General features: G+C 45.7%; 1 protein-coding gene across 5 annotated transcripts in view; it reads left to right on the top strand.

The window, feature by feature from the left end:
• The first annotated feature begins 6,389 nt into the window (after positions 1–6,389).
• gria3b (glutamate receptor, ionotropic, AMPA 3b) overlaps positions 6,390–27,975 on the top strand; it is a 549,936-nt gene continuing 528,350 nt past the window's right edge. For all 5 annotated transcript variants that reach the window (XM_085999489.1, XM_085999481.1, XM_085999457.1 and 2 more), the window contains exons 1-2: positions 6,390–6,705; positions 7,048–7,206. In XM_085999489.1, the coding sequence (XP_085855615.1) occupies positions 6,615–6,705; positions 7,048–7,206 (250 nt within the window). In that variant the 5' untranslated portion in view covers positions 6,390–6,614. The remainder of the gene's footprint in view (positions 6,706–7,047; positions 7,207–27,975) is intronic.

The raw sequence follows: 27,975 nt of genomic DNA, 5'->3' as shown, positions 1-27,975 counted from the left end.
CAGTCTTAGCTTAAGCCTGTTCCAGAATCAGGCTCAGACTAGGTCAAAGACCAGTGAATCACAGCTGTACAGTAACTTGGAGTGCAAGGGTCTCTGATCAGGGCTTTGTCTGCATGGAGGTAAATGAATTTAACTAATCGCAAAACAGGTAAGGTAATCAATGCTAATATGAAAATATTGTGAAAGAAGAAACATTATGCAAACCTGTGGGGGTCTTTTTAAAACCCTGGATATGGCACTGCTACAAATTTTCCCTGAGCCCCTCACAGTGGTAAACTAGACAGAACTGCAGAAAATCTAACCTTAAAACTTGCCTTGTACATCCTTCATCGGTTACCTTCATACATTTCCATGGTATCAGCTCAGGAACCATTATGTTCCATGTGATTTTTGATTGGAATCTTTCCCTTACAACATTTGATCCTGTTCCTAATCAGGTATTTTCCCAACTTTTTTTTAAAGGAGTGGTTGAACACAACGTTAATGCTTTAGCTGGAGTGTTTTTTACACATACCCATTACTTCATGGGGGGAAATTCATTCTCATCTCTAGTTTTGCTTGAGACTTGTGAATGTATTACTCTAGTTCTGTGCTTACAGCTCAGGTTAAATAACTTGGCTGTAAATTATTCATTCCTCTCAGCATTTTGAATATGTTTCTTTTCAGTCTTACACTTTTCTTCTCCAACCAAACCAAATTCAGTTCTGTGAGTATCTCTTCATACCTTAGAACTCGAATTCCTACAGCCATCCTTATTGCTCTGAACTTTTTAAAATGATTATTCATTCACAGGATCTGGGCATTGCTGGCAAGGCCAGCATTTATTGCCCATCTCTAACATAAATGTTTTTTTGAAGCTAAAGTACCCAAAATTGCACCAAGTATTCTCCTTGCAGTCTAACTAATTGTGTCAGCCATGGCTCAGTTGGTATTGCCTGTGAGTCAGAAGGTTATGGGTTCAAGTCCCACTTAAGCGCAGAAATCTAGGCTGACACTATTTCGAAGAAGAACGGCGGAGTTATTATTTATGTATTATCACATTGTTGTTTGTGGGAGCTTGCTGTGTGCAGATTGGCTGCTGTGTTTCCTACATTACAGCAATGACTACGCTTCAAAAAGTGAGTCATTGGCTGTAAAGTGTTTTGGGATGTCCTGAAGTTGTGAAAAGTGCTAGATAAATGCAATGCTGGAATTCTCCCCAGGTAGGCAGGTTGGGCGGGGGGTGGGGGGGTATCCGAGGCAGGGCCTGATTTGAATGTGTGAGGCCTCAGATTCCTCTCAAGTAGGCTGGCTGCAGGTAATTCGGCCTCAGGAGCGAGGGGGAGGGATTGCGGGAGGAGAATCACCAAACGGGAGGGGGGAGAGAGCATTGGCAGGGGTCGGGATTGCGGGGGCGGGGTGGAGAGAGCAGCAGCAGGGAGAGCACTGGCACCGGCAGGGGTTGGGGATTGCGGGGGTGTGGAGAGAGCAGCAGCAGGGATCGGGGTGGAGAGAGCAGCAGCAGGGATCGGGGTGGAGAGAGCAGCAGCAGGGATCGGGGTGGAGAGAGCAGCAGCAGGGATCGGGGTGGAGAGAGCAGCAGCAGGGATCGGGGTGGAGAGAGCAGCAGCAGGGATCGGGGTGGAGAGAGCAGCAGCAGGGATTGGGGCGGGGGGGTGGAGGTGAGCAGCATCGGGGATCGCGGGGGGGTGGAGAGAGCAGCAGCAGGGATCGGGGTGGAGAGAGCAGCAGCAGGGATCGGGGTGGAGAGAGCAGCAGCAGCAGGGATCAGGGTGGAGAGAGCAGCATCGGGGATTGCGGGGGGGGTGGAGAGAGCAGCAGCAGCAGCAGGGATCGGGGTGGAGAGAGCAGCAGCGGGGATCGGGGTGGAGAGAGCAGCAGCGGGGATCGGGGTGGAGAGAGCAGCAGCAGGGATCGGGGCGGGGGGTGGAGGAGAGCAGCATCGGGGATCGCGGGGGGGTGGAGAGAGCAGCAGTAGGGATCGGGGTGGAGAGAGCAGCAGCAGCAGCAGGGATCGGGGCGGGGGGGTGGAGGAGAGCAGCATCGGGGATCGCGGGGGGGTGGAGAGAGCAGCAGTAGGGATCGGGGTGGAGAGAGCAGCAGCAGCAGCAGGGATCGGGGCGGGGGGGTGGAGGAGAGCAGCGTCGGGGATCGCGGGGGGGTGGAGAGAGCAGCAGCAGGGATCGGGGGGGAGAGCACCGGTCGGGGATGCCAGGGGCATGGGGGGTGTTGGAGAGAGGATCAGGGATCGGGGGGGGAGAGCAGGGGTGGGGAGGGGGGTGTTGGAGAGAGCATTGGCAGGGATCGGGGGTCAAGGGGTGTTAGCCGGGGAGAGCGGCGGTGGGGGGAGAGGAGAGAGAGGATCGTGGTCGGCCACCAGACTATCGTGGCTGGCCTCATCATCATAGTTGGGGAACCGGAAGTGGGCGGGGTCAGGTCATGAATCCCATTTTTAAAGGAGTTGCAGGTAGTGATAGGAACAAGAACCCTATGGTTTTCCTTTCTCTCCCTTTTACAATCCAGGGGCCGGTGGCCAATTGTAGACTCCAACCACCGCCCCACCTGAGAACAGCTAATTTAGCTCAAACCAAGAATCTAACTTGGGGACTTCTGATCTATATCAGTATTATACTGGACAGTGTGCCTTTACCTACTAGGCTGTTTTTTCTTTTTGATCGATTAAATCACGTGTTGCCAAACAGGAAAAGTGGAAACAGCAAAAACAAATTGCATTTATATAGCGTTTTTAACATAGTAAGACGTCCCAAGGCGCTTCACAGGAGTGCTATTAAACAAAATTTGACATCGAGCCACATCAGGAGATATTAGGACAGGTGACCAAAGGCTTGGTCAAAGAGTTCGGTTTTAAGGAGCATCTTAAAGGAGGAGAGAGAGAACACGGATAATTATGTATCTAACACGTGAAAATAAGGTGGCAGATAGTAAACAGAGCATTTTTACATCAGCTGCTGAAACAAAGTTTGCGAACGTTTAGGAAATGTGAACACAGTGTACAGAATACTTTAGTAGAAAACTTTTTCAAAAAATGCTGGGATACACAGGGGCCTCTGGATACACCCAAGAAGCGTGATACCGATATACACAGTGAGCCATTTCTCTGGCTATTTTTAAGTTACTGGATTTCAGTTAGTGCAACTGTTGATTTTGTCTTGTCACAATTGCAAATTGTGCTGGCATTTTTTTGACAACCGATTTTACTTTAGTTCAGATACACAAAATGTTTTTGCCACATCTCACTTTAAAGGAATTAGAACTTACAACAATCGTCTGGAGTGCCAATCACGTCTGTACAGCTGTCTTTTAACAGGTCCAGTGTCATACATGAACTGAAAGGTACTATCCCAACTCTTCTGTGAATATTATATTTTGAAATCGAGCAGTTGAGTTTATTTTTTAAAGTCGTGCCAGTTTTATTCACTGGTTCAAACAATTGTTTCACTTCTAAAAACAACTTAACTGTTTTATCTTTACAAATCTAAGTGCTTGAAAATGACTTTGTCAGCTGATGTTAAGGCAAGAATGGTTGTGGCGGTTGAAGGTCAATCATCACAGCTCCAGGACATTGCTGCAGGAGTTCCTCAGGGCAGTGTCCTAGGCCCAACCATCTTCACCTGCTTCATCAATGACCTTCCCTCCAACATAAGGTCAGAAATGGGGATGTTCGCTGATGACTGCACAGTGTTCAGTGCCATTCACAACTCCTCAGGTAATGAAGCAGTCCGTGCCCGCATGCAACAAGACCTGGACGATGTTCAGGCTTGGGCTGATAAGTGGCAGGTAACATTTGTGCCACACAAGTGCCAGGTAATGACTATCTCCAACAAGCGAGGGTCTAACCACCGTCCCTTGACATTCAACGGCATTACCATCACTGAATCCCCCACCATAAACATCCTGGGGGTCACCATTGACCAGAAACTTAACTGGGCCAGCCACATAAATACTGTGGCAACAAGAGCAGGTCAGAGGCTAGGTATTCTGTGGTGAGTGTCTCACCTCCTGACTCCCCAAAGCCTTTCCACCATTTACAAGGCACAAGTCAGGAGTGTGATGGAATACTCTCCACTTGCCTGGATGAGTGCAGCTCCAACAACACTCAAGAAGCTCGACACCATCCAAGACAAAACAGCCCACTTGATTGGCACCCCATCCACCACCTTAATTATTCACGCCCTCCACCACCGGCGTACCGTGGCAGCAGTGTGTACCATCTACAAAATGCACTGCAGCAACTCGCCATGGCTTTTTCAGCAGCACTTCCCAAACCCATGACTTCTTCCACCTAGAAGGACAAGGGCAGCAGGCGCATGGGAATGCCACCACCTCCAAGTTCCCCTCCAAGTCACACACCATCCTGATATATATCACCAATCCTTCATCGTCGCTGGGTGAAAATCCAACTGAGCCTTAGAAAACAAGAGTGAAATTATAACCCCATCCCTCTTCCTCTCGAAAAGAGACCTTCCCCACACGTGTGACTTTGTAGAATCATAGAATGGCTACAGCACAGAAGGAAGCCATTCAGCCCATAGAGCCCGTGCCGACTCCTGCAAGAGCACTTCAGCTAGTCCCGCTCCCCTGCCCTTTCCCTGTAGCCCTGCAAATTCTTTTCCTTCAGTTACTTATCCAATTCCCTTTTGAAAGCCATGATTGAGTCTGCATCCACCACCCTTTCAGGCAGTTCATTCCTGATCCTAACCACTCGCTGCAGAAAAAAGTTTTCCTCATATCACCTTTGGTTCTTTTGCCAATCACCTTAAAACTCTGTCCTCTGGTTCTTGACCCTTCCGCCAATGGGAACAGTTTCTCTCTATCTACTCTGTCTAGACCCCTCAGCTAAAGGTGCTACATTACATTTGGATTCCCCCAAGGATCTATCCCTGGCCCTCTCCTATTTCTTATCCACATGCTACCCCTCAGCAACATCATCCAAAAACACATCAGGTTCCACGTGTATGTTGACAACATGCAGCTCTACCTCACCACCACCTCTCCTGACCCCTTCACTGCCTCTGATTTGTCAAGCTGCTTATCCAACATCCAGTATTGGATGAGCAGAAATTTCTTTCAATTAAATATTGGGAAGACCGAAGCCATTGTCTTTGGTCCCTGCCACAAACTCCATTCCCTAGCCATCGACTCCGTCCCTCTCCCTGGCCACTGTCTGAGGCTGAACCAGACCATTCACAACCTTGGTGTCCTATTTGACCCTGAGCTGAGCTTCCGACCACATATCCATTCCATCACCAAGACTGCTCATTTCCACCTCCGTCACCTCACCCATCTCCACCCTGCCTCAGTTCATCTGCTGCTGAAACCCTCATCCAGGCCCTTGTTATCTCTAGGCTTGACTAGTCCAATGCTCTCTTGGCCGGCCTCCTACCTTGCACTCTCCGTAAACTTGAGCTCATCCAAAACTCTGCTGCCCGTAGCCTAACTCAGGCCAAGTCCTGTTCGCCCATTAACCCTGTGCTCACTGACTTACATTGACTCTCGGCCTGGCAACACCTCGATTTTAAAATTCTCATCCTTGTTTTCAAATCCCTCCATGGCCGCTCCCCTCCTTATCTCTGTAACCTCCTCCAGCCCTACAACCCTCCAAGATCTCTGCACTCCTCCAATTCTGGCCTCTTGAGCATCCCCGATTTTCAGCTGCCTCTGAGCTCTGGAATTCCCTCCCTAAACCTCTCCACCTCTCTCTCTTATTTTAAGACACTCCTTAAAACCTACCTCTTGTCCTAATGTCTCCTTATGTGGCTGGGTGTCAAATTGTATTTGATAACACTCCTGTGAAGGACCTTGGGACGTTTTACTATGTTAAGGGCGCTATATAAATACAAGTTGTTGAATCGTCAAACAAAATAATCAACATACCAAAACTGGGCTTTTGGGAAATGTTATTACAAGAGAATGGGAAATCTTGTAGAATTGAATTCCTCGTTCTGTTTTTGAACTCTGGCTAGATTTTTCGGTCCTGTATATTTCTATGTTCAAGTGAAAAATAGACCTAATATTCAAAGTTCAGAACAATAATCAAGGCAGGCAGCCCCTACCGCTATGCCTTTCAACGCGTTCACAGACACGGTGCCGAATGGCCTCCTTCTGTGCTTGTATGATTCTGTGCCGTTTTGGTTTCTTATAGCTTTGAAATGCCTGCATTTTAGGTAATTAAAAAAAAGATGTGTCTTTACTGCTTTGAGTGCACGTGAGAGTTGTGTTTTCTATTCAGCACACCGCGCTGTTGACAAACGCCAGTAACAGTACTTGTGCTTTGCAGCCCTCTCTGCAGTTGCAGGGATGTTAAGAGATGCTGCTTAATTCAACGTCAGATCAAGTTTGATCAATATTCCCTCGCCGCTCCAATTGGAGGCGCATGTTCAGATCCGCTCCTCACTTCACCACCATCTTTGCCAGTGTGAAATAGTCCTATTTTCCTCTGGCAGAATATTTTATCCTCGCCTAGCTCAGTGGTCGTAAGTGAAACGCTTTGAAGAGAGAGGGAGGACGAAAGAGGGGGAAGAGTGGGATTTATATCCAGTGCGGTGCATTTGCCCTTTTCAGGTCGGTCCTAAGGAATTGAAATCAGGGAGAAAATGGGACAAAACCTTCTGCAGTCTGTCTTCCTATTACTCAACGTGCTTTTTGGTGTTGCCTTGGGTGCTTTCCCCAGCAATGTCCAGATAGGTAAGCAACTCCTGTATTAAGTATATATATATAGTACATAAATGGTATGGAACTTCACACCGAGCTGCAGCAACCAGGATCACGGATAGCGACTTAAATGTGTTAAAATAAATCAAGTCATTTGTAATTGTTGCCGGTTAAAGGGGGTTCACTTTAATCTTAAAAGAAAGTTAACCTGATTTCTGCTCCTGTTGTATTTAATCACATTACGATGTAGCTAAGACGCTCCTGTCTACAGTGTAGCTTATATCGGTGCCGTACTGTAATATGGAGCAGCGATTGAAGAACGAGGGTTATGCGGCACAAGTCCATTTGCTCTCTTTTTTTTAAAATTCTGTACAGGGGGACTGTTCGCAAGAAGTACAGATCAGGAAAACAGCGCCTTTCGATTCGGGATTTACCTTCACAACACAAACCCTAACATCTCCGAAGCTCCCTTTGCTCTCACCCCACATGTCGACAACCTCGAGTCTTCCAACAGTTTCTCAGTCACCAATGCTTGTGAGTACAGTTTTGCAGTTCGCCTCTCTGTGTTTGGACTAAAGCACTGAAATGGGGGGGGGGGGGGGGCGGGGGGGACCTTCTCAAAAGTTAATGAAGTCTGCCTACTGATAGTATAACAGAAGAAAACTAATAGAAAGCCACATTATTCATTTTCGCCAGATATTTACTTCATATAATCTGTACAGTTCTGGCATTTTGTTACATGCACGTAGTATTGAGCTGTACAGCTCGGTATAGTGCAGCGTTATTAAAGGGACACCTCTCTGCCCGTGTGCATTATCGGTGCAATGAAACAATTCAATTTCTTTCAATCTATAGGTGCTCTCTCCTATTGGTAGAACTTTTGTATTTGTAGAAATCTAAAATCTATAGTGCGCTATATTTAGATAGCCGTGATAAGGTGCTTGTGTTTCACATATGGCGGAGCATTGTGTGTGGAGTATAGTTTGGGCAGAGCCTGATCTGTGCTGATTGTGCTGGCTCCCATTAAAGACAGTTCCGATGAAAGATGACTCGACTCCGTTTGCAGATTCTCTCCGCTACGTCCTCTTTTTTTTACGGACTCTGCAGTTGTTGCAAGGTCCCCGCTCATTAGTAAGCAGGTCTCGAAGCAGTTTGTTGCGCTGTCATTTGAAAATAACCGGTCTATCGCTGCTCACCTTTACCTCCGACGTTTTAGGGGTGCGATCTGTGTGTGTGTGTGTGTGTGTTTTAAAAATACTAACCTGGCGGTCAGCAGCAATAACATTTGGTATGGCAGCGTTCTCGCGTCAGTTACATCTCTTGCCATTTCATGCGTGTTGACCAAGCCTGCTACAGGAAGGAGAGAGAGAAAGAGAGAGAGAACGCTTTCAGTGCAGAATCTAATTAATCCGGAGACAGACTCTCAGCTAAAGCTAACCGTCCACAGGGTATTCGCGTCCCATTCATTTCTACCAGGCTCTTGTAAGTGTCCCACCAATTCGAGACGCTGTATTTTTTTTTGACATTTCTTTTATTTCCAGAGATCGCGCTAGGATATGGAAATCCTTAAGTGGCCTTTTCCTGTTTTAATTGGCTGTACCCCATGTGTTAAGCGCCACACACCCGCCTGATAGCCTCTGACAGACAATGAACCGCAACAACCTCGGATCTCCTTTTCCAGTTGAAAGTTTTTTTTTCCTCTTAAAAACAGAATCTTCCTCTTTCCGTTTCTTTCTCCCTCCGCCTCTCTCGTTTCTTCACCGCCACCCCCATCACTCCCCCTCCGCCTTCCTGGGGCTTGTATTTAAGGAATGGCTCTGGGCGAATTACCTTCTGGGACCGTAACTGCTCAATGCACATTTAACTCTCGAAAGTCACAGTTGAATGCACTAATTAAAGATGCGCGGACGAGTGCACAGGAAATAGTACACTGCGGTAGAACTTCACATTTTAGCCAGCCAGTCCCATTGACTGGAGCATTTATTTAAGAATCGGCTCGAGGTTTGGAAAGTATTTGAGAAGTTGCTGTCTAATGCGTCAATGTGGAGTTTCGCAACATCTCTGAACAGTTAGCAAGCATTATGAGGTGTGAAGTGCGTTCGCCCTACTTAAGACAAGCGTGTGAAGCTGTTAGATAATCGCCTCGGAAAGTTCCAATCAGTCATGTGGCAGAATTTCGCCTTTAATCATGCAGATAAGACGAGTGACTATAAAGGTACCATCCGGTTCTGGCGAAAGGCCGTCGACCTGAAAGGTTAACCCGACCCTCCTCTCTAGCCTTTCTGTCTTAATTTCAGATTCCCAGCATCTGCAGCAGTTTGCTTTCTATGCAAGTGTCCACCTCCCTCTTATGAAAGGATGTTCAAACATCCACTCCCCCCCCCCCCCCCGCCCCAACTAGAAAATAGTGTACCTATCGATTTGAGGCCAGTGTCAAGCAGCGAGGTGTACACTCCACCTGACTGAGACAGTTGTAAAATATCGGAAGAATAAGGATCAAGATGAAAAGCGGCGGGGCGTTTTTCTCTTTCTTTTCGTTCTACGTTCAATCAAACCTTGCAACTAGACACCTATTATTGACGAGCGAGATAAACTGTGGGTATATGTGGGGGAGGGGAGGGGGGACTACAAGGCAACCCATCACCGCGGGGAGTGCTCGGCGGTTTGAGAATAAATCAACTTGCAAGAGGTCAAAATCTGCTTTCAGTTCGCCTCATCAGAAAATATTTTCCAGAATTGTAAGAGACCCCGTTAAATAACAGGAGGTTACCAAGTATAAAATAAACATCTCCAAGAACTGCAGCAGAACATTATTCCAGTCTTTCGGGGGGATTAAGTGTGTCAAATTGCATTTAATAATGCAATCCTTTAACAATTCAGTACATAAAATGGTATCATTAGGGAAGTCTGTTGGGAAAAATAATACGCGAGTACTTCCAGAGGCTTTTTTTTTGCAATTGGAAAAGGGTCGTCAAAAATGTGGAGACTAGAAATGACCCTTGGGCCCTGGGATGTAGGACATCATACAATACAACCGATCCCCAGGGCACTCTGCTGATTGGCAGCTTGAAGTCGAAATTTCACTGCTGCTGATATGCAGTGGAAATGAAATCACCTTGACATAGAAATTAACAAAGATTCAGATGACCCAGAACACAAGCACCTGCACAAACTCCTCCTATGAGCTCGCCAACCTGTGTAGCCGTATCCCGTGACATGCATATTCCCACGCGTCTGAAGTCTGTTGTGGAGATTTGCAGCAGATGTACACAAGTCCCCATGCAAAAACAAAACGTGCAAATGGCTCTGTCTGTCTCGCACTAACGCCTAGCATGGATACTGTTCCAATCCCAAGCTGCCTCATTTTGCCTCTCTGCTTTAAAGTTGCTCATCTCTCATTCTGTCACTTAACTAATGGAGTGAAACCCACTTCCCTGGGCTGTGCAATCGCCGCTCCTATTCGACGGTGCTCAGTGGGTAAACATTCCACTGCTGCATCGACTCATGCTATTTTTACCCTTCGCCAACAATCTACTTCAACAAAATGCATTTTCTATAGCGGGAAGTTTGTCCCTTCTATCGGCCCGGAGGCCCACTGACATACTGCGCCGCCTCCTCACATAACCAGCAGCATTCATGAAGATGCCTAGTTCACATATCATTATGATAAATTTCCTACATAATTTCTTAACTCATCAAATTGTATAAATGATTACCTATTTCCCAATTTCGATTTCCACTCGGACCTTGAACAAGAACATATAATGGTTCTATAATTCAATACTTAATCTAAGATTTGAAACCCACGGCACATAGTGTATCAAATAATTAATGCTTAGCTGGCAATTTCCTACTTTTGGCGTTAATTAGATTCGTGCCGTATCTGTTCACTATTCGAACACATCCTATCAGAGAAGCCTAAAGGATTAAAATTCCAGTCCCGGATATTAACAGACATGAAAACATTGCATTTGGCAATCACTGCAGTATAAGCAAGGACTTTTCATCATTGCCTCCGTTGCTTATGTAGAGCGTAGTAGGTCACGCTTTGACAATCATTACATTCCCCCTTCAGCACAAACTGACCAAAAACACAGCTAATCGATTGCATGACAGCTATAGGACACCATCAATGTGATGAGGCTGAATGGGGGGTGATAGCAAAGAATGCTGATCTCTTCTGTCTGCACTATCTGCATATTAAAAACGGTGCTTGCTCTGAAACGCCTGCAGACCGATCAACTCCCACTCATTGGAGTGAGACTCGCTCATTTTGGTTTAAAAATGACACCAATTTTGACATACCTCGCTCTTTCAAACAGTTGCAGCTCGCTGTGCTTAAATAGGTTTGCACTTGGTTTCTTGCCCAATGAATTTGACTCCTACCATTTCCCTGATGCTGACACCCAGTGCCTGACGTTGTTGTATTCTTACCGGGGCCTTTCGCTTTACAGTGACGAAATAAATCAAACTCCAGTTTTATTTTACCAGATGTTTTGGGGCTTTTTGTGATTCCACCCATTTTTGTGTGAAGCCACAAACCAGTGTTATTGATTCTCAGCGTGTGTTATCTCTACAGCATGTCTTCCTGTGTAAATCATTTGATTATAAATTCTAGTGGCTTGCATGTTTGAGAATTAAATCCATAACTTTCGTCTTTAGCATTACTGAGCTATCAGTTTTAATATGTCTGTCATAAATACAATTAAGGTTAGGCCTTCTATTAATTGGACAAATTAGATAATAATGAAAGGGTGTGCTGGCGTTGTGCTTTCTTTCCCCAGAAGCAAATTTTCACAACTGATATTAGTATTCCCAGAGTCACTGTAGAAAGATTTTGTTGAGTGATATTTCTTTCTCTGTTATCTACTGAATATAATACATTCTTGAAAAGGAGACTTGGTACAAGCTAAGAATCTGTTGGCGGTTTACCACGTTCTCAGTCATTAATAAAATCAAATAATGAATAACTGCAGTGCTCACACGTATAGGCATTATGCAAATAATAGCTGTGATTTTGTTCTGATTGTCCAGTATAGATAAGGTTCAGGGAGCACTTCAATCATCATTAGGCTCCGACTCTGAATTGTAATTAAAAAATCATGAATTACGCAGCTGATTTCTTCAATCGTGGTGTATAATGCTCCTGGTCAAGAAAATGCATTGAGAGTGAAATGACATATTTGTACCTTCTGTGGTGTCCATGCCACTAGCGCAATGGCAAAAGTGTAAAAAAATAAGAACAAAGTACAGATATTAGGGAAGGCCCACAAATACATTTGTTTCCAACTCAAAGCTGTGGAGGTCATTACATTACAGATCATATTCAGCGTAAAAGAGTTCAGTAAGTGAATGTGTGAACTCCAGCAGAGGTTGCTAGCAGTAGTACAATTTGCCTGATGGATTTAGCCTCCAAAGCAGCAATTGTACTTTTTGAGTCACTGTATTGTCTGTGTTAGGGAATTAATGCTTTTCACATAATTGTATATCTGACAAGCATAAAGAATAGTAACTTGCTAGCAACCTCTGCTGGAGTTCACACATTCACTTACTGAACCCTTTTACTCGGAATATAATACTGTCATTTTTTTGATAGTAAGTGTGAAAGAATGCACTCTTCTCGAGTCCAGAAATGTTACTACTGGTACATAAATCTATCCTAATCATGTCAATTCAATGTTTTCAAGTAATTATAATCATAAAACCACCATGTGTTGTACAATTCCAATTCAACAGAGTGGGTGTGTGAGTAAACAGCCAAGGAATCAGCTGCTCGGTGTAGATTATGAGTTCCACTTGTATTATTTCTGTTTGATTGCTTAGCCTTTGCTGCATGATTTGTAAGTTTGCAGTCTTCTTCCTACTCTTTCCACGACTCCCTTTCTGAAGTAGGGTGAATTTATCTTCTGATAATCTCTATCCATTCGTCATCTGGTTGGCTGGCTGTCCAACCTTGAACAGGTGCTTGTCCCCTCAATAGCTTGAAAACAATTGATCACATTTGATCATTCACAAGTTTTACCTTTTGTCACAGATTTAGCCCTGTCATAAATAGAACAAACAGGAATGATCCATTCTAGTCTTGAATGTACTTAAAAACTAAAGTCTAACCTCAATAATTCAAATCTTATTAGATATTCACCAACCTTGATAAAGTGGTTTCTTATCAGACTCTGGTTTCCTCTTGGAAATAAGGATATTGAAAAATACATAATTATAAACAGTCTGTTCTGAGGCTGTAATTCATCTTTTCAATAAATTATAAAAATAGCACAAGATTTTCACAAAATGACATTTTTAATAACAAACATGTTTTATAGAACATAGTGGGTGTTTACCCAGATATGCCATAGTGGAGCTTCCCACTTACTCAGTGGGTAAGTGCAATGTCTGGTTGGGATAGTAATCAGTACAGAAGAGGAAGAACTCAGATTTGATCCTGGTTTACAGTCAGTTCGCTAATCCTAGCAGGGACAGCAGTAGGGCACTACAGATGGCATTGGTGTCTCCAGGGTAGGGAAGAGATAATTTAAAAAATCAGTCTGGATTCCTGCTCTTGATTGCTACCCAGTGACTGATGCTAGAAAGTCTACTTGTGCAGATGAAGGAGAGGACAGAATCAGGTTTGGCTGTGATGTCTCTCACACTTCCAATGGTCAAATATCCTCACAAATGAAGAATGGGCGCTTGGGTCAGGTAGCAGAAGGCTGCCATTGCCTATAGAACTGAACCCCCGAATGAGTGACTAGCATCAGTTGAGGAGGGGAAAATAGCCATACTAGAATGATTTATATGGTCCACTTCTGAATCTATAATGCTGAAGTCTTGCCTTTAATAATATTGTACTGTACCTTCAGCAAACGATAGATGTCATCAGCCTCTGGGCACGCTAGGAAGCATCAGTGCATCCAGCAATGTGTCTGTAAACAGTCTGTTCTTGTGCAGTAATTTGTCACCAATGAATTGAGAAGTGTTTTGCTGGGATTTTCTCCAAATGTTTTTAATGAATTCTGCTAGTCAAGCTTCTGATAGCTTTCAAAACCGAGCTTAGTGGAAATCGCACTTGCATTCATAAATTTGTTTTCATCCACATCAGTGTCACTTCAATAATGTAAAAATCCATTCTGTTATTTTCCCAAACTTGAAAACATGTCCTGAGTTGAAGATTCATTGCACCCTGTGCACTTAGCCATAAACAATAAAATTCCTGGTCTAACTATCTTATCAATGGCATTATGGGGAAAATGCTAGAGTCCATTATAAAAGATGTAATAGCAGAACACTTGGAAAACAGTGACCGGATCGGACAAAGTCAACATGGATTTACAAAAGGTAAATCATGCTTGACTAACCTACTGGAATTTTTTGAGGATGTAACTGGTAAAATAGATAAGGGAGAACCAGTGGATGTGGTGTATTTGGACTTTCAAAAGGCTTTCGATAAGGTCCCACATAAGAGATTAGCATGTAAAGTTAAGGCACATGGGATTGGGGGCAAGGTATTGACTTGGATAGAGAACTGGTTGGCAGACAGAAAGCAAAGAGTTGGAATAAACGGGTCTTTTTCCGAGTGGCAGGCAGTGACGAGTGGGGTACCACAGGGATCGGTCCTTGGACCCCAGCTAGTCACAATATATATTAATGATCTGGACGAGGGAACTAGATGTAATATCTCCAAGTTTGCAGACGACATAAAGCTGGGTGGGCGTGTGTGCTGTGAGGAGGATGCCGAGAAACTCCAGTATGATTTGGACAGGTTGGGTAATTGGGCAGAAGCATGGCAGATGCAATATAACATGGATAAATGCGAGGTTATCCACTTTGGTGTCAAAAACAAGAAGACAGAGTATTATCTGAATGGCAATAGATTGGGAGAAGGGGAAGTGCAATGCGACCTGGGCGTCTTTATGCACCAGTCGCTGAAGGTAAGCATGCAGGTGCAGCAGGTGGTTAAGAAGGCAAATGGTATGTTAGAAACATAGAAACATAGAAGATAGGAGCAGGAGTAGGCCATTCGGCCCCTCGAGCCTGCTCCGCCATTCAATGAGATCATGGCTGATCATCCAAATTCAGTACCCTGTCCCTGCCTTCTCCCCATATCCCTTGATCCCTTTAGCCTTAAGAAATATATCCAACTCCTTCTTGAATATATTTAATGAACTGGCCTCCACAGCCCTCTGTGGCAGAGAATTCCATAGGTTCACCACTCTCTGGGTGAAGAAATTCCTCCTCATCTCAGTCCCTTACCCTTATCCTTAGATTATGACCCCTAGTTCTGGACTCCCCGGCCATCGGGAACATCCTTCCTGCATCTAGTCTGTCCAGGCCTGACAGAATTTTATAGGTTTCGATGAGATCCCCTCTCAATCTTCTAAACTCCAGTGAGTATAAGCCCAATTGACAATCTCTCCTCATACGTCATTCCTGCCATCCCAGGTATCAGCCTGGTGAATCTTCGCTGCACTACTTCCATGGCAAGAACATCCTTCCTCAGATAAGGTGACCAAAACTGCACACAATACTCAAGGTGCGGTCTCACCAAGGCCCTGTACAACTGCAGCAAGACATCCTTGTTCCTGTACTCGAACCCTCTTGCTACAAAGGCCAACATACCATTTGCCTTCTTAACCGCCTGCTGCACCTGCATGCTTACCTTCAGCGACTGGTGCACAAGAACACCCAGGTCTCTTTGCAGTTCCCCTTCTCCCAATCTATTGCCATTCAAATAATAATCTGCCTTCCTGTTTTTGCCACCAAAGTGGATAACCTCACATTTATCCACATTATAGTGCATTTGCCATGTTTCTGCCCAATCACCCAACCTGTCCAAATCATACTGGAGTTTCACGACATCCTCCTCACAGCACACCCTCCCACCCAGCTTTGTGTGGTCTGCAAATTTGGAGATATTACATCCAATTCCCTCATCCAGATTATTAATATATATCGTGAACAGCTGGGGTCCTAGGACCAATCCCTGCGGTACCCCACTAGTCACTGCCTGCCATTTGGAAAACGACCCGTTTATTCCAACTCTTTGCTTTCTATCTGCCAACCAGTTCTCTATCCAAGTCAATACCTTGCCCCCAATCCCATGTGCCTTAATTTTGCACGCTAATCTCTTATGCGGGACCTTATCGAAAGCCTTCTGAAAGTCCAAATACACCATTTCCACTGGTTCTCCCTTATCTATTTTACCAGTTACATCCTCAAAAAATTCCAGGAGATTAGTCAAGCACGATTTACCTTTTGTAAATCCATGTTGACTTTGTCCGATCCTGTCACTGCTTTCCAAGTGCTCTGCTATTACATCTTTTATAATGGACTCTAGCATTTTCCCCACCACCGATGTCAGGCTTACCGGTCTATAATTCCCCGCTTTTTCTCTACCACCTTTTTTGAATACTGGGATAACATTAGCTACCCTCCAATCCATGGGTACTGTTCCAGAGTCTATCGAGTTCTGGAAGATGACCAGCAATGCATCTACTATCTCCTGGGCCACTTCCTTAAGTACCCTCGGATGTAGATTATCAGGCCCTGGGGATTTATCGGCCTTCAATCCAGTCAACTTCCCCAACACCATTTCCTTACAAATACTGATTTCTTTCTGTTCCTCCCTCTCATTAGTCCCTATGTTCCCCGACATCTCTAGGAGGTTATTTGTGTCCTCCTTTGTGAAGACAGAACCAAAATATGTATTTAATTGGTCTGCCATTTCTTTGTTCCCCATTATAAATTCCCCTGATTCTGACTGTAAGGGACCTACGCTTGACTTCACCAATCTTTTTCTCTTCACATATCTATAAAAGCTTTTACAGTCAGTTTTTATGTTCCCTGCCAGCTTACTTTCATAATCTATTTTCCCCCTCTTAATTAATCCTTTGGTCCTCCTTTGCTGAATCCTAAACTGCTCCCAATCCTCAGGTTTGCTGCTTTTTTGGCCAATTTATATGTCCTCTCTTTGGATCTTATGTTATCCCTAATTTCCCTTGTTAGCCACGGTTGAGTCACCTTTTTTGATTTATTTTTATGCTAGACTGGGATAAACAAATTCTGTAGTTCATCCATGCGATCTTTGAATGTTTGCCATTGCCTATCCACCGTCAACCCTTTGAGTGATATTACCCAATCAATCCTACCCAACTTGCTTCTCATACCATCATAGTTCCCTTTACTTAAATTCAGGACCTTAGTCTCTGAGTCAACTACTTCACTCTCCATCTTAATGAAGAATTCTATCATATTATGATCGCTCCGACCCAAGAGGCCTCGCACAACAAGATTGCTAATTAATCCTTTCTCATTGCATAATACCCAGTCTAAGATGGCCTGATCCCTAGTTGGTTCCTCGACATATTGGTCTAGGAAACCATCCCGTATACACTCCAGGAATTCCTCCTCCACAGTATTGTTACTAATTTGGTTAGCCCAATCTATATGTAGATTAAAGTCACCCATGATGACTGCTGTGCCCTTATTGCATGCTTCTCTAATTTCCCTTTTAATGCCATCCCCAACCTCTGCATTACTGTTTGGGGGTCTATACACCACTCCCACTAATGTTTTCTGCCCCTTGGTATTTCTCAGTTCTACCCATACAGATTCCACATCATCAGAACCAATATCTTTCCTTACAATTGTGTTAATCCCTTCTTTAACCAGCAATGCTACCCCACCTCCTTTTCCTTTTTGCCTATCTTTCCTGAATATTGAATACCCCTGTATGTTGAGTTCCCAGCCTTGGTCACCCTGGAGCCATGTTTCCGTAATCCCAATCATATATTCATTTACCTCTATTTGCGCTGCTAATTCATCCACCTTATTACGAATGCTCCTCGCATTAAGACACAAAGCCTTCAGACTTGTTTTTTTAATGCTCTTAGACCTTTTAGAATTATTTACTGTGGCCATATTTGATTTAAACCATTGATTTCTCTGACTGCCACCTTTGTTTTTCTCCTTCCTGTCTTTTGCTTCTATCCCTGTTTCCCTTTCCTCTGTCTCCCTGCACAAGTTCCCAACCCCCTGCCATTTTAGTTTAAACCCTCCCCAACAGCACTGGCAAACACCCCCCTAGGACATCGGTCCCGGCCCTGCCCAGGTGTAGACTGTCCCGTTTGTACTGGTCCCACCTCCCCTAGAACCGGTTCCAATGTCCCAGGAATTTGAATCCCTCCCCCTTGCACCATTCCTCTAGCCACATATTCATATGAAATATCCTTCTATTTCTACTCTGACTAGCACGTGGCACTGGTAGCAATCCTGAGATTACTACGTTTGAGGTCCTATTTTTTAATTTACCTCCTAACTCCCTATATTCAGCTTTTAGGACCTCATTCCATTTTTTACCTATATCGTTGGTACCTATATGCACCATGACAACTGGCTGTTCACCCTCCCCTTCCAAAATGCTCTGCAGCCGCTCTGAGACATCCTTGACCCTTGCACCAGGGAGACAACACACCATCCCAGAAATGCCTATTCGTTCCCCTTACAATAGAATCCCCTATCACTATAGCTCTTCCCCTCTTTTTCCTCCTGTCCTGTGCAGCAGAACCACCCCTGGTGCCAGGAAGTTGGCTGCTGCTACCTTCCCCTGGTAAGCCATCCCCCCCATCAGTATCCAAAGTGGTATATCTGTTTGAGAGGGGAATGGCCACAGGGGACTCCTGCACTACCTGCCTGCGCCTACTACTCTGCCTGTTGGTCACCCATTCCCTTTCTGCCTGTGCAACCTTTATCTGTGCTGTGACCAACTGGTTAAACGTGATATCCACGACGTCCTCAGCTTCACGAATGCTCCAGTGTGCATCCATCCGCAGCTCCAGCGCCGCAATGCGGTCTGCCAGTAGCTGCAGCGGGATACACTTCCGGCACACATGGTCACCAGGGACACAGGAAGTGTCCTTGATTTCCCACATAGCGCAAGAGGAGCATACCATGGGGCCGAGCTGTCCTGCCATGAATTGCCCTTTAATTAATTTAAATTAAATCAAAACCACCAATTAAATGATATACTCAATGGCCCTTGTTTACCAACTGTCCCCGTTACACCACAGAGACCCTAGAAACTATAAAACACAGAATTTAAGCTTGTAAAAAAGGAGAAAGAGAGAAATACTCACCAACCAATCACTTACCTGCTTTCTGGTGACATCACACCTCAATTACTTTTTACTTCTCTCTCCCGCTCTCGGAGCTCTGAGATTGGTAAACCTACCTGGTCCTCAGGGTCGTTTTTGTAGTCGCTCCGCTGCCGCCGCCCGCTCCACTCGGGTCCGCCGCCGCTCTGGGGCCTACCTGGTCCTCGGGGTCGCTTTTGTAGTCGCTCCACCACCGCCGCCCGCTCCACTCAGGTCCGCCGCTGCTCTGGGGCCTACCTGGTCCTCGGGGTCACTTTTGTAGTCGCTCTGCCGCCGCCGCCCTCTCCATTCAGGTCCGCTGCTGCTCTGTGCCTTACCTGGTCCTTGGGGTTGCTTTTGTAGTCGCTCCGCCGCCACCCGCTCCACTCAGGTCCGCCGCCGCTCTGGGGCCTACCTGGTCCTCGGGATCGCTTTTGTAGTCGCTCCACCGCCGCCGCCCGCTCCACTCAGGTCCGCCACCGCTCTGGGGCCTACCTGGTCCTCGGGGTCGCTTTTGTAGTGGCTCCGCCACCACCGACCGCTCCACTCAGGTCCGCCGCCGCTCTGGGGCCTACCTGGTCCTCGGGGTCGCTTTTGTAGTCGCTCCACCGTCGTTGGCCTTCGTAGCGAGAGGGTTCGAGTACAGGAACAAGGATGTCTTGCTGCAGTTGTACAGGGCCTTGGTGAGACCACATCTTGAGTATTGTGTGCAGTTTTGGTCGCCTTATCTGAGGAAGGATGTTCTTGCCATGGAAGGAGTGCAGCGAAGATTCACCAGACTGATACCTGGGATGGCAGGAATGACGTATGAGGAGAGACTGAGTCGATTGGGCTTGTACTCACTGGAGTTCAGAAGAATGAGAGGGGATCTCATTGAAACTTATAAAATTCTAACAGGACTGGACAGACTAGATGCAGGAAGGATGTTCCCGATGGTCGGGGAGTCCAGAACCAGGGGTCACAGTCTAAGGATAAGGGGTAAACCATTTAGGACTGAGATGAAGAGGAATTTCTTCACCCAGAGAGTGGTGAACCTGTGGAATTCTCTTCCACAGAAGGCCGTAGAGGCCAATTCATTAAATATATTCAAGAAGGAGTTGGATATATTTCTTAAGGCTAAAGGGATCAAGGGATATGGGGAGAAAGCAGGGACAGGGTACTGAATTTGGATGATCAGCCATGATCTCATTGAATGGCGGAGCAGGCTCGAGGGGCCGAATGGCCTACTCCTGCTCCTATCTTCTATGTTTCTATTATCAAAATTACTAATACAGTTATAGTTTAAATGGTAAATTCAAAAATATTTTTTAAAATGCATTTGACATTAATAGATCTTTCAGTTTATATTGATATTTTCCACCTCTGCTCACAGCTGGATAATATTTTAAGTGATTTTTGGACCTTTTTGCTCTCTAATATTGAAAGCTTCCCTCAGTACTTTTATTTCTAGATGACTAAAGGGTAACTTAAAGCTCAGCTGAAATACATATATAAAATCATTATTGAAATTAGTTTTTTAGGCACAAAAGACACCAAGGGTAGTTTTATTTGGGTTTGTTATTGGTGAGCACATCACAAAATTGTAGTATATCAGAAAGCCTTATAAAAGATAAGAACATAGGAACAGCAGTAGGCCATTTAGCCTGCTGATCAATGAGGTAATGGCTGATCTGTGACCTAACTCCATATACCCACCTTTTCTCCATATCCCTTAACACCTTAGGTTAACAAAGTTCTATCATTCTCAGATTCAAAATTAACAAGTGATCTCGCATCAATTGCCGTTTGCGGAAGAGAGTTCCAAACTTCTACCACCCTTTGCATGTAGAAGTGTTTCCTAACTTCACTCCTGAAAGATCCATCTCCACAAATGCTGCCTGGCCTGCTGAATATTTCCAGCATTTTCTGTTTTTATTTCACTCCTGAAAGGCCTGGCTCTAATTTTTAGACCATACCCCCAAGTCCTAGACTCCCTAACCAGCGGAAATCGTTTCTCTCGATCTACCCGATCAGTGCGCCTTAATATCTTGGAAACTTCAATCCAATCACCCCTTCACCTTCGAAACTCCAGGGAATACAACCCTACTTTGTGAATCTCTCCTCTTGGACTCGAGGTATCATTCTGGTAAATCTACGCTGCACTCACTCCAAGGCCAATATATCCTTCCTAAGGTGTGGTGCCCAGAACTATTCACAGTACTCCATGTTAAGTCTGTGTGTTATATTGAGAATTACTACACAGACCACAAGAGTAAAATTTAACAGGTCTTTACTAGTCGAAGGTCAGGGCGGAACTGCCCAATAAATCATTACACAGCACTTATATACTGGTGTGGTCACCACCGGTATTACAGTATACAGCAGCCAAGATAAAGTAGTGCAACCCTTTGATCCTTTGTATTCTATGTCATATTGGTGTGCCCCTAGGAAAAGGGACCACCTCTGTAGCCTTTGCGCTGTCATAATGGAAACGCCCTTTTTAGGGTTGAATATGGATACCAACGGCTGGTGGTCTGTCAGCAGTGTAAACTTCTTGCCCTGCAGGTAATGATTGAACTTCTTTACTCCCCACACAAGGCTGAGAGCCTCCCTATCTATCTGAGCATAGTTGCGCTCAGCGGAGGTCAATGATCTGGATGCAAATGCGACTGGCCTTTCCGAGCCATTTGGCAACTTGTGTGAGAGTACTGCTCCAATACCATAAGGGGAAGCATCACAAGCTAGACGAATAGGTAGCGTTGGGTTGAAGTGAGCCAACACTTCCTCTGAGGTGATCAATGCCTTGCTTTTGCGAAAGGCCTTCTTACAGTCCTCGCTCCACTTCCATGGTACTTCTTTCTGCAACAGAGCATTCAGCGGGTGCAGCACCGTGGATAGATTTGGCAGAAACTTATGGTAATAGTTAATCAACCCTAGGAACGACCTCAACTGGGATACATTTTCCGGAGTGGGAGCCTTCACAACAGCTTCGATCTTGTCAGGTGACTTGTGCAGCCCCTCCTGGTCAATGACATGACCACAGTACGAGATCCGTTTCTGAAAGAACTCACATTTCTGGCGATTAACTCGAAGGCCATATTCCTTCAACCTGGTGAGCACCAGTTTCAAATTTGCGAGGCGTTCCTCATCGTCCTCTCCTGTAATCAGGATATCGTCCAAGTAACATTGAGTGCTTGGAATTCCCTGTAATACCTGCTCCATGGCCCTCTGCCAAATTGCTGGAGCCGAAGCCACTCCAAAAACCAGTCTATTATATCGATACAAGCCTCTGTGCATGTTGATTGTGAGATACTGGCGCGACTCTTCCTCAACTTCCATCTGTAAGTACACTTGCGCCAGGTCTATCTTGGTGAAGTGTTTCCCGCCAGACAATGAAGCAAAGATATCCTCAATCCGCGGAAGCGGATATTGCACCGTGTGAAGCACCAGATTAACTGTGATCTTGAAGTCTCCACAGATGTGGACCTTCCCCGGTTCCCCTGGCTTGTTACTCGATGAACGCTTCATGACGGGAACAATGGGCGTGGCCCACTCACTCCAGTCCACCTTAGACAGTACTCCTGAACGTTCAAGCCCTTCCAGTTCAGCTTCCACAGCAGGTCGTATCGCCTAAGGTACCGGTCTGGCTTTGAAAAATTTTGGGTTTGCATGTTCTGCAATCTTGATTTTTGCCTTAATTCCTCTCAGTGTTCCCAGTCCCTGTTGGAACACCTCTTTAGCCTCATCCAATATTCTGGACAATCGTTCAGGTTTGACATCTTTCTTTCTGGAATCTACCGTTATTGCTTTTAGGGAGTGCCAGTCCATATTTATTTTCCTGATCCACTCCCGTCCCAGAAGTGGTGGACCTCCCTCAGGTAGTACATATATGTCCATTCCTTGGTGTTCTTTGCCCTTGTGTATCACCTTGACTTTTATCTTTCCGATGGGGTATACTTTTTGCCCCGTGTATGTCTGCAATACTATCTCCGTATCCCGTAGGGGAATATGTGTGAATAACCTTTTGTAATCTTGCTTATTCATGACCGTCAACGCCGATCCGGTGTCCAATTCCATCTTCACATGGACTCCCGCTATCTGCAGTGTGACCCAGATAGTTTGTCGGTCAGCTTCCTTACTCACATTGTGAATTCTCAGACTACCCAGTTCCTTGCTGTTGGAGTCTGAATCCGAATTCTGTTCATCCGAACTCTTCTCAGCCACCTTATGTACCTTTCTGCACTTTTCCTGCGGTGACTTTTTGTTGCTGGTCTTCTTTCCTGACCGGCATACTTTAGCTATGTGACCAAGCTTGCCACATTTTCTACATTCCTGGTTTTTAAACCAGCATTGGTTCTGATCGTGTGTCTTCTTTCCACAACGATAACATTTCGTTGTACCCAAAGCCATTTGATCTACGCTGAGTACCACTGCCTTCAGCTGCATTTCCGCAGTGCCTCTCGCTGCGGCTTCGTGCGATGCTTCAATAGAGACAGCCTTATCAAGTGTAAGATCATTCTCTTCAAGTAGCCGCTTTTGTGTTCCTTCTTTCGACAATCCACACACGAATTTGTTTCTCAGTGCCTCTGTCAGGCTTTCCCCAAACTGACAGTATTTCGCTAGCTTACGCAGTTCAATTAAGTACTCCGCGTTGCTTTCCTCTTTCAGTTGCGTTCTCGCATAAAATTTAAATCGTTCCGCTAACATCAGCGGTGTGGGGTTCAAATGATCCTTCAGGACAGCAACAATATTAGCGAAGGTCTGATCCGCCAGTTTAGCTGGTGATAGAAGATGCTTCAATAGCCCGTATGTCTTTGCACCCATTGAGTTTAGTAAGGTTAGTGCTTTATCTTCATTTGATATTTTATTTGCCTTACAATATATCTCTATGCGTTCTACATACGTGGCCCAATCTTCAACATCGGGATCGAAATCGTTGATGTTACCACGCTTAGGCATCCTCGCAATCTTCTTGAGAAACAAAAAGAAATTTTTTTCTTTTATTTTTTTTTCAAAATGGTGGTTTCCCGCGCTTGTCTTCTTCCCCCGCCTCCGAAAATGGCGGCTTCCTGCGTTAGCCTTTCTCCCCCGCTGGCTGTAATGGCGATTGCCGTATTGCTGCGTTCGCCCTCCCCCAGCGGTTTTCAAATCGTGCCTCCCAGCCCCTCTTGCAGTCCGGTCCTTTCCCCCGGCTGCGGCTGAGTTCTCCGCGTTTTTTTATTTTTTTTAATTTTCTCCCACGCCTTACGCTGACCCGGTCGCTGCGCCTCGCGGCCTCGGTAGCTGCCCGGCCTTTTTCACCGGTCGCGGTCGAGCTCTCTCTCGACGCTGTTGCGTCTCCCAGCCCGCTTGCAGCCCGGTCTTTCGCACCGGCTGCGTTTGCATTCACCGCGGCTTCCGTGCCTTACGCTGCCCCAGTCTCAGCGCCTCTGGCCCCGACTTCTGTCCGGCTCTTTTCCCCGGCCGTGGTCGAGTTCTCCGCCCTTATATCCTCCGTTTTTTTTATTTTCTCCCCTACTCACAGTCAACGTGGCCGACTTGCTGCTCGTCGCTGATCGGCTTACCCACCACCGTGATAGAAGGGATGATCACTGCCTGTTGCTGATGGAAGGCTTCGTGTCAGAATTCTTCCTTTGCTCTGCAGACCCGAGTCTTTTCTCAGCAGAATGATGAGGGCAGATGCCTCCTCTCGACGCCCGTTAAACTGCCATGGATGTATCTCTGCCACAGGGTAAGATCGTACTCGTCGCCACTGTTAAGTCTGTGTGTTATATTGAGAATTACTACACAGACCACAAGAGTAAAATTTAACAGGTCTTTACTAGTCGAAGGTCAGGGCGGAACTGCCCAATAAATCATTACACAGCACTTATATACTGGTGTGGTCACCACCGGTATTACAATATACAGCAGCCAAGATAAAGTAGTGCAACCCTTCAAATAGTTCGGTTACATACACTACACTCCAGGTGTGGTCTAACCAGGGCTTTGTATAAAAAGGAGGATTGCATTAATATAATGGCCTAGAAATTGGGTTGGGGCGCCAAAGTGGCGCAAAAGTCGCCTGAGCGCAGGATTTAGCGCAGCGATCGGAGTAATACCGATCGCCAGAAATTCAGTTTCAGTGCCCCTTGAGGGACACGGGGCGAGGCTCGAGGCGCTCCGCGTCCCTCTTAGGGCGCTGAAACTGATTATCGCAGCGTAACGTGCCGCAGCGCCACACGCTGCGGCACGGCATGCTGCGGTACTGCAGGCCTTCCTCCCACTGTTAAGGGGGAGGTGCCTGCAACAGCACGATCCCCGCTCGTGAGTGCCGGCAAATGAGCCCGGCACCAAGGAGAAGTGCCGGGCTCTCGGGAAACAGCCGGCAATGCTGCGGGGGGGAGGGTTAGGAGGCCGGGGACGGAGGTGCTGGCAGGCGGCCGCCGAAAAAGTGGCCGCCCCGCACCTCCACCTTAACTTGCACCGCTGCCAGCACAGTAAGGCCACGTGAACCGGGCACGGGTAGCGAACGGCGCAACTGCGGTGTTCGCTACCAAATATCGCGAACGGGGCACGAATGGGGCGCTGCGCACACCGATGACGTCATCGGTGGCGGCGCAGCGCAACAGGCTAATGCCACCATTAGCGCCCCTCCTGAATATCGCGGGAGGTGCAGCCAGTGGCGCTACAGCCACTGCCTGCCTCTTTAGGCGCTAACAGGTGGCGCTACTCACCCAATTTCTCCCCCAATATCTTATGTCTATCAGAAACATCTCAAATCACTTTGCATACAGTGAAATACTTTTGACAAGGTGTTTAACATCTCGTTTGAAGGATGATCCCAATAAAATAGTGCTCCTTCTGTACTGCAATAGATTGTCAGCTTAGATTATGCATTCAAGATTGTCTATGGTAGTTACACATGAAAGTGTATAATGTCCTGTTGAATGACAGAATTTGGTGTACAGATGTAGTACATTCTACAATTGGACAGTAACTTGCATTTCGTTCATCTAGAATCTAACTCAGATTTAAGTTGTAAAAATTGGATTTTTAAGCATGTTTTAAAAAGTAGGTTTTACTGATATCACATCTTAAAATATTTTCATTTAAACAAATCTCTATTCTAATAACAAATTTGTGGTTTAAAGGGGCAAAAAAGGAAAAAAAATCAAGTAAATTATCTGAAAAGCAGAATGTAGACATTGAAATTTAATCTTAAAAGATTTTTTATTATACTTGGTAATAAAATGTTGAGTTCTTAAATTCACATATCATAATCCATTGTAGATGTTGATTTGTACCATTAAGTAGACTAAATATGAAAAAGTTTGCTATCCATGCATGCACTTACAGTCTACGTATATTTTCAATTTAGTGCCTTATGTGTAGCTAGGTTCCATTTCTTTGCAAATTGTTTACTGTGGCTGGTTGGAAAGTTGTTACTCCATTCAAATGTCTTGTCAAACTCTTGTACTTATCTATGGTGTTATCTTTTAGGAGTTTCTTTACTCTTTTTACCATGTATTTCAAACTACTCTTGGAGGTGAGGCTTTGCTCCCTTTATCCCAGAGAATATTTTCACTTCCCTGGATATGAAGGCAAGTTTATAGTGTGCCCAAGGGTCAAACAGAAACCCTCCTTCAGTTTATTTTTTTTTAATCAGGTGCCTTTAGGTGACCTTCCTTGACTTTCGAAGGCAATAGAATAACACTACACTAGATTTTGACTTTAATTGCCAAGCAAATTTATGCAACAGTAAATAGAAAAAGTGAATAGTAGCAGTGATACAACAGCCCAGAATTTGCGGTGGGTAATAACAGCAAACGAACAGCGTTCCCTGTTATTAACCCTTTGAAACTGACCGCAACTTCAGGATTTAGCGCATGCGTATCTAAACACAGAAATTCACTACTCCGACACTGGCTGCACTGTGGCCCCGCCCCCTCCCCCTATAGCCGGCAATCAGTGTAGTCAGTGATATCAGTGAAACTGACGAAAACGTGGGTCTTCCCTGGTAATATTGCTGTTAAATACCCCATTAAAAGTTAGGCCTTGTTGGATTAGGTGTAACTGGGGTTTTAACAGCGTATTGACTGCTAAACAAACATTATGGCCCTGAAAAACTAATTTTAATTTTGTGGAGTGTCAAATTTCTCCATTCTGATAAAAATTAAAATTTTTAAGAAATGTTAAAAAAAAAAATATTTTTTAAAAGTTTGTTCATATTTATTTCAGTTTTATGTTTTCCTCATCGTTGTTTTGCTCTCTGTAAAATTATTAAAAAGTCAGACTAAAAGCAACTTCTCCGCCTGGCTGAACTTGTTCTCACATTGAACAACTTCTCCTTTAACTCCACTCATTTCCTCCAAATCAAAGGCGTTGCCATGGGTACCCGCATGGGTCCTAGCTATGCCTGCCTTTTCGTGGGCTATGTGGAACAATCTTTGTTCCAGTCCTACTCGGGTCCCCTCCCTCACCTCTTTTTCCGATACATTGATGACTGTATCGGTGCCGTTTCCTGCTCTCGCCCCGAACTTGACAATTTCATTCACTTTGCCTCCAATTTCCACCCTTCCCTCACCTTCACATGGTCCATCTCTGACTCTTCCCTTCCCTTCCTCGACTTCTCCGTCTCCATCTCTGGGGATAGGTTATCGACCAATATTTACTACAAGCCCACTGACTCCCACAGCTACCTGGACTACACTTCCTCCCACCCCGCTTCCTGTAAGGACTCTATTCCATTCTCCCAGTTTCTCCGCCTCCGCCGTATCTGCTCCGACGATGCCACCTTCCACACCAGTGCTTCAGACATGTCTTCCTTTTTCCGCAACCGAGGATTCCCCTCTACCGTGGTGGACACTGCCCTCGACCGTGTCAGTTCTATCTCCCGCACCTCTGCCCTCACCCCTGCCCCTCCCTCCCGGAACCACGATAGGGTTCCCCTTGTCCTCACCTTTCACCCCACCAGCCTCCACATTCAACGGATCATCCTCCGGCATTTCCGCTACCTCCAAAGTGATCCCACCACCAAACGTATCTTCCCCTCCCCTCCCCTTTCAGCATTCCGCAGGGACCGCTCTCTCCGAGACACCCTAGTCCACTCCTCTATCACCCCAAACAGCCCTTCCCCTTCGCCTGGCACCTTCCCGTGCAAGCGGAGGAGGTGTAACACCTGCCCCTATACCTCCCCCCTCCCCACTGTCCAGGGCCC

Source organism: Somniosus microcephalus, chromosome 1, assembly GCF_052327205.1.
Source record: "Somniosus microcephalus isolate GS21.2 chromosome 1, FLI_Smic_1.0, whole genome shotgun sequence".
Taxonomy (NCBI): Eukaryota; Metazoa; Chordata; class Chondrichthyes; order Squaliformes; family Somniosidae; genus Somniosus; species Somniosus microcephalus.
This window is presented reverse-complemented; position numbering and strand designations above follow the sequence as displayed.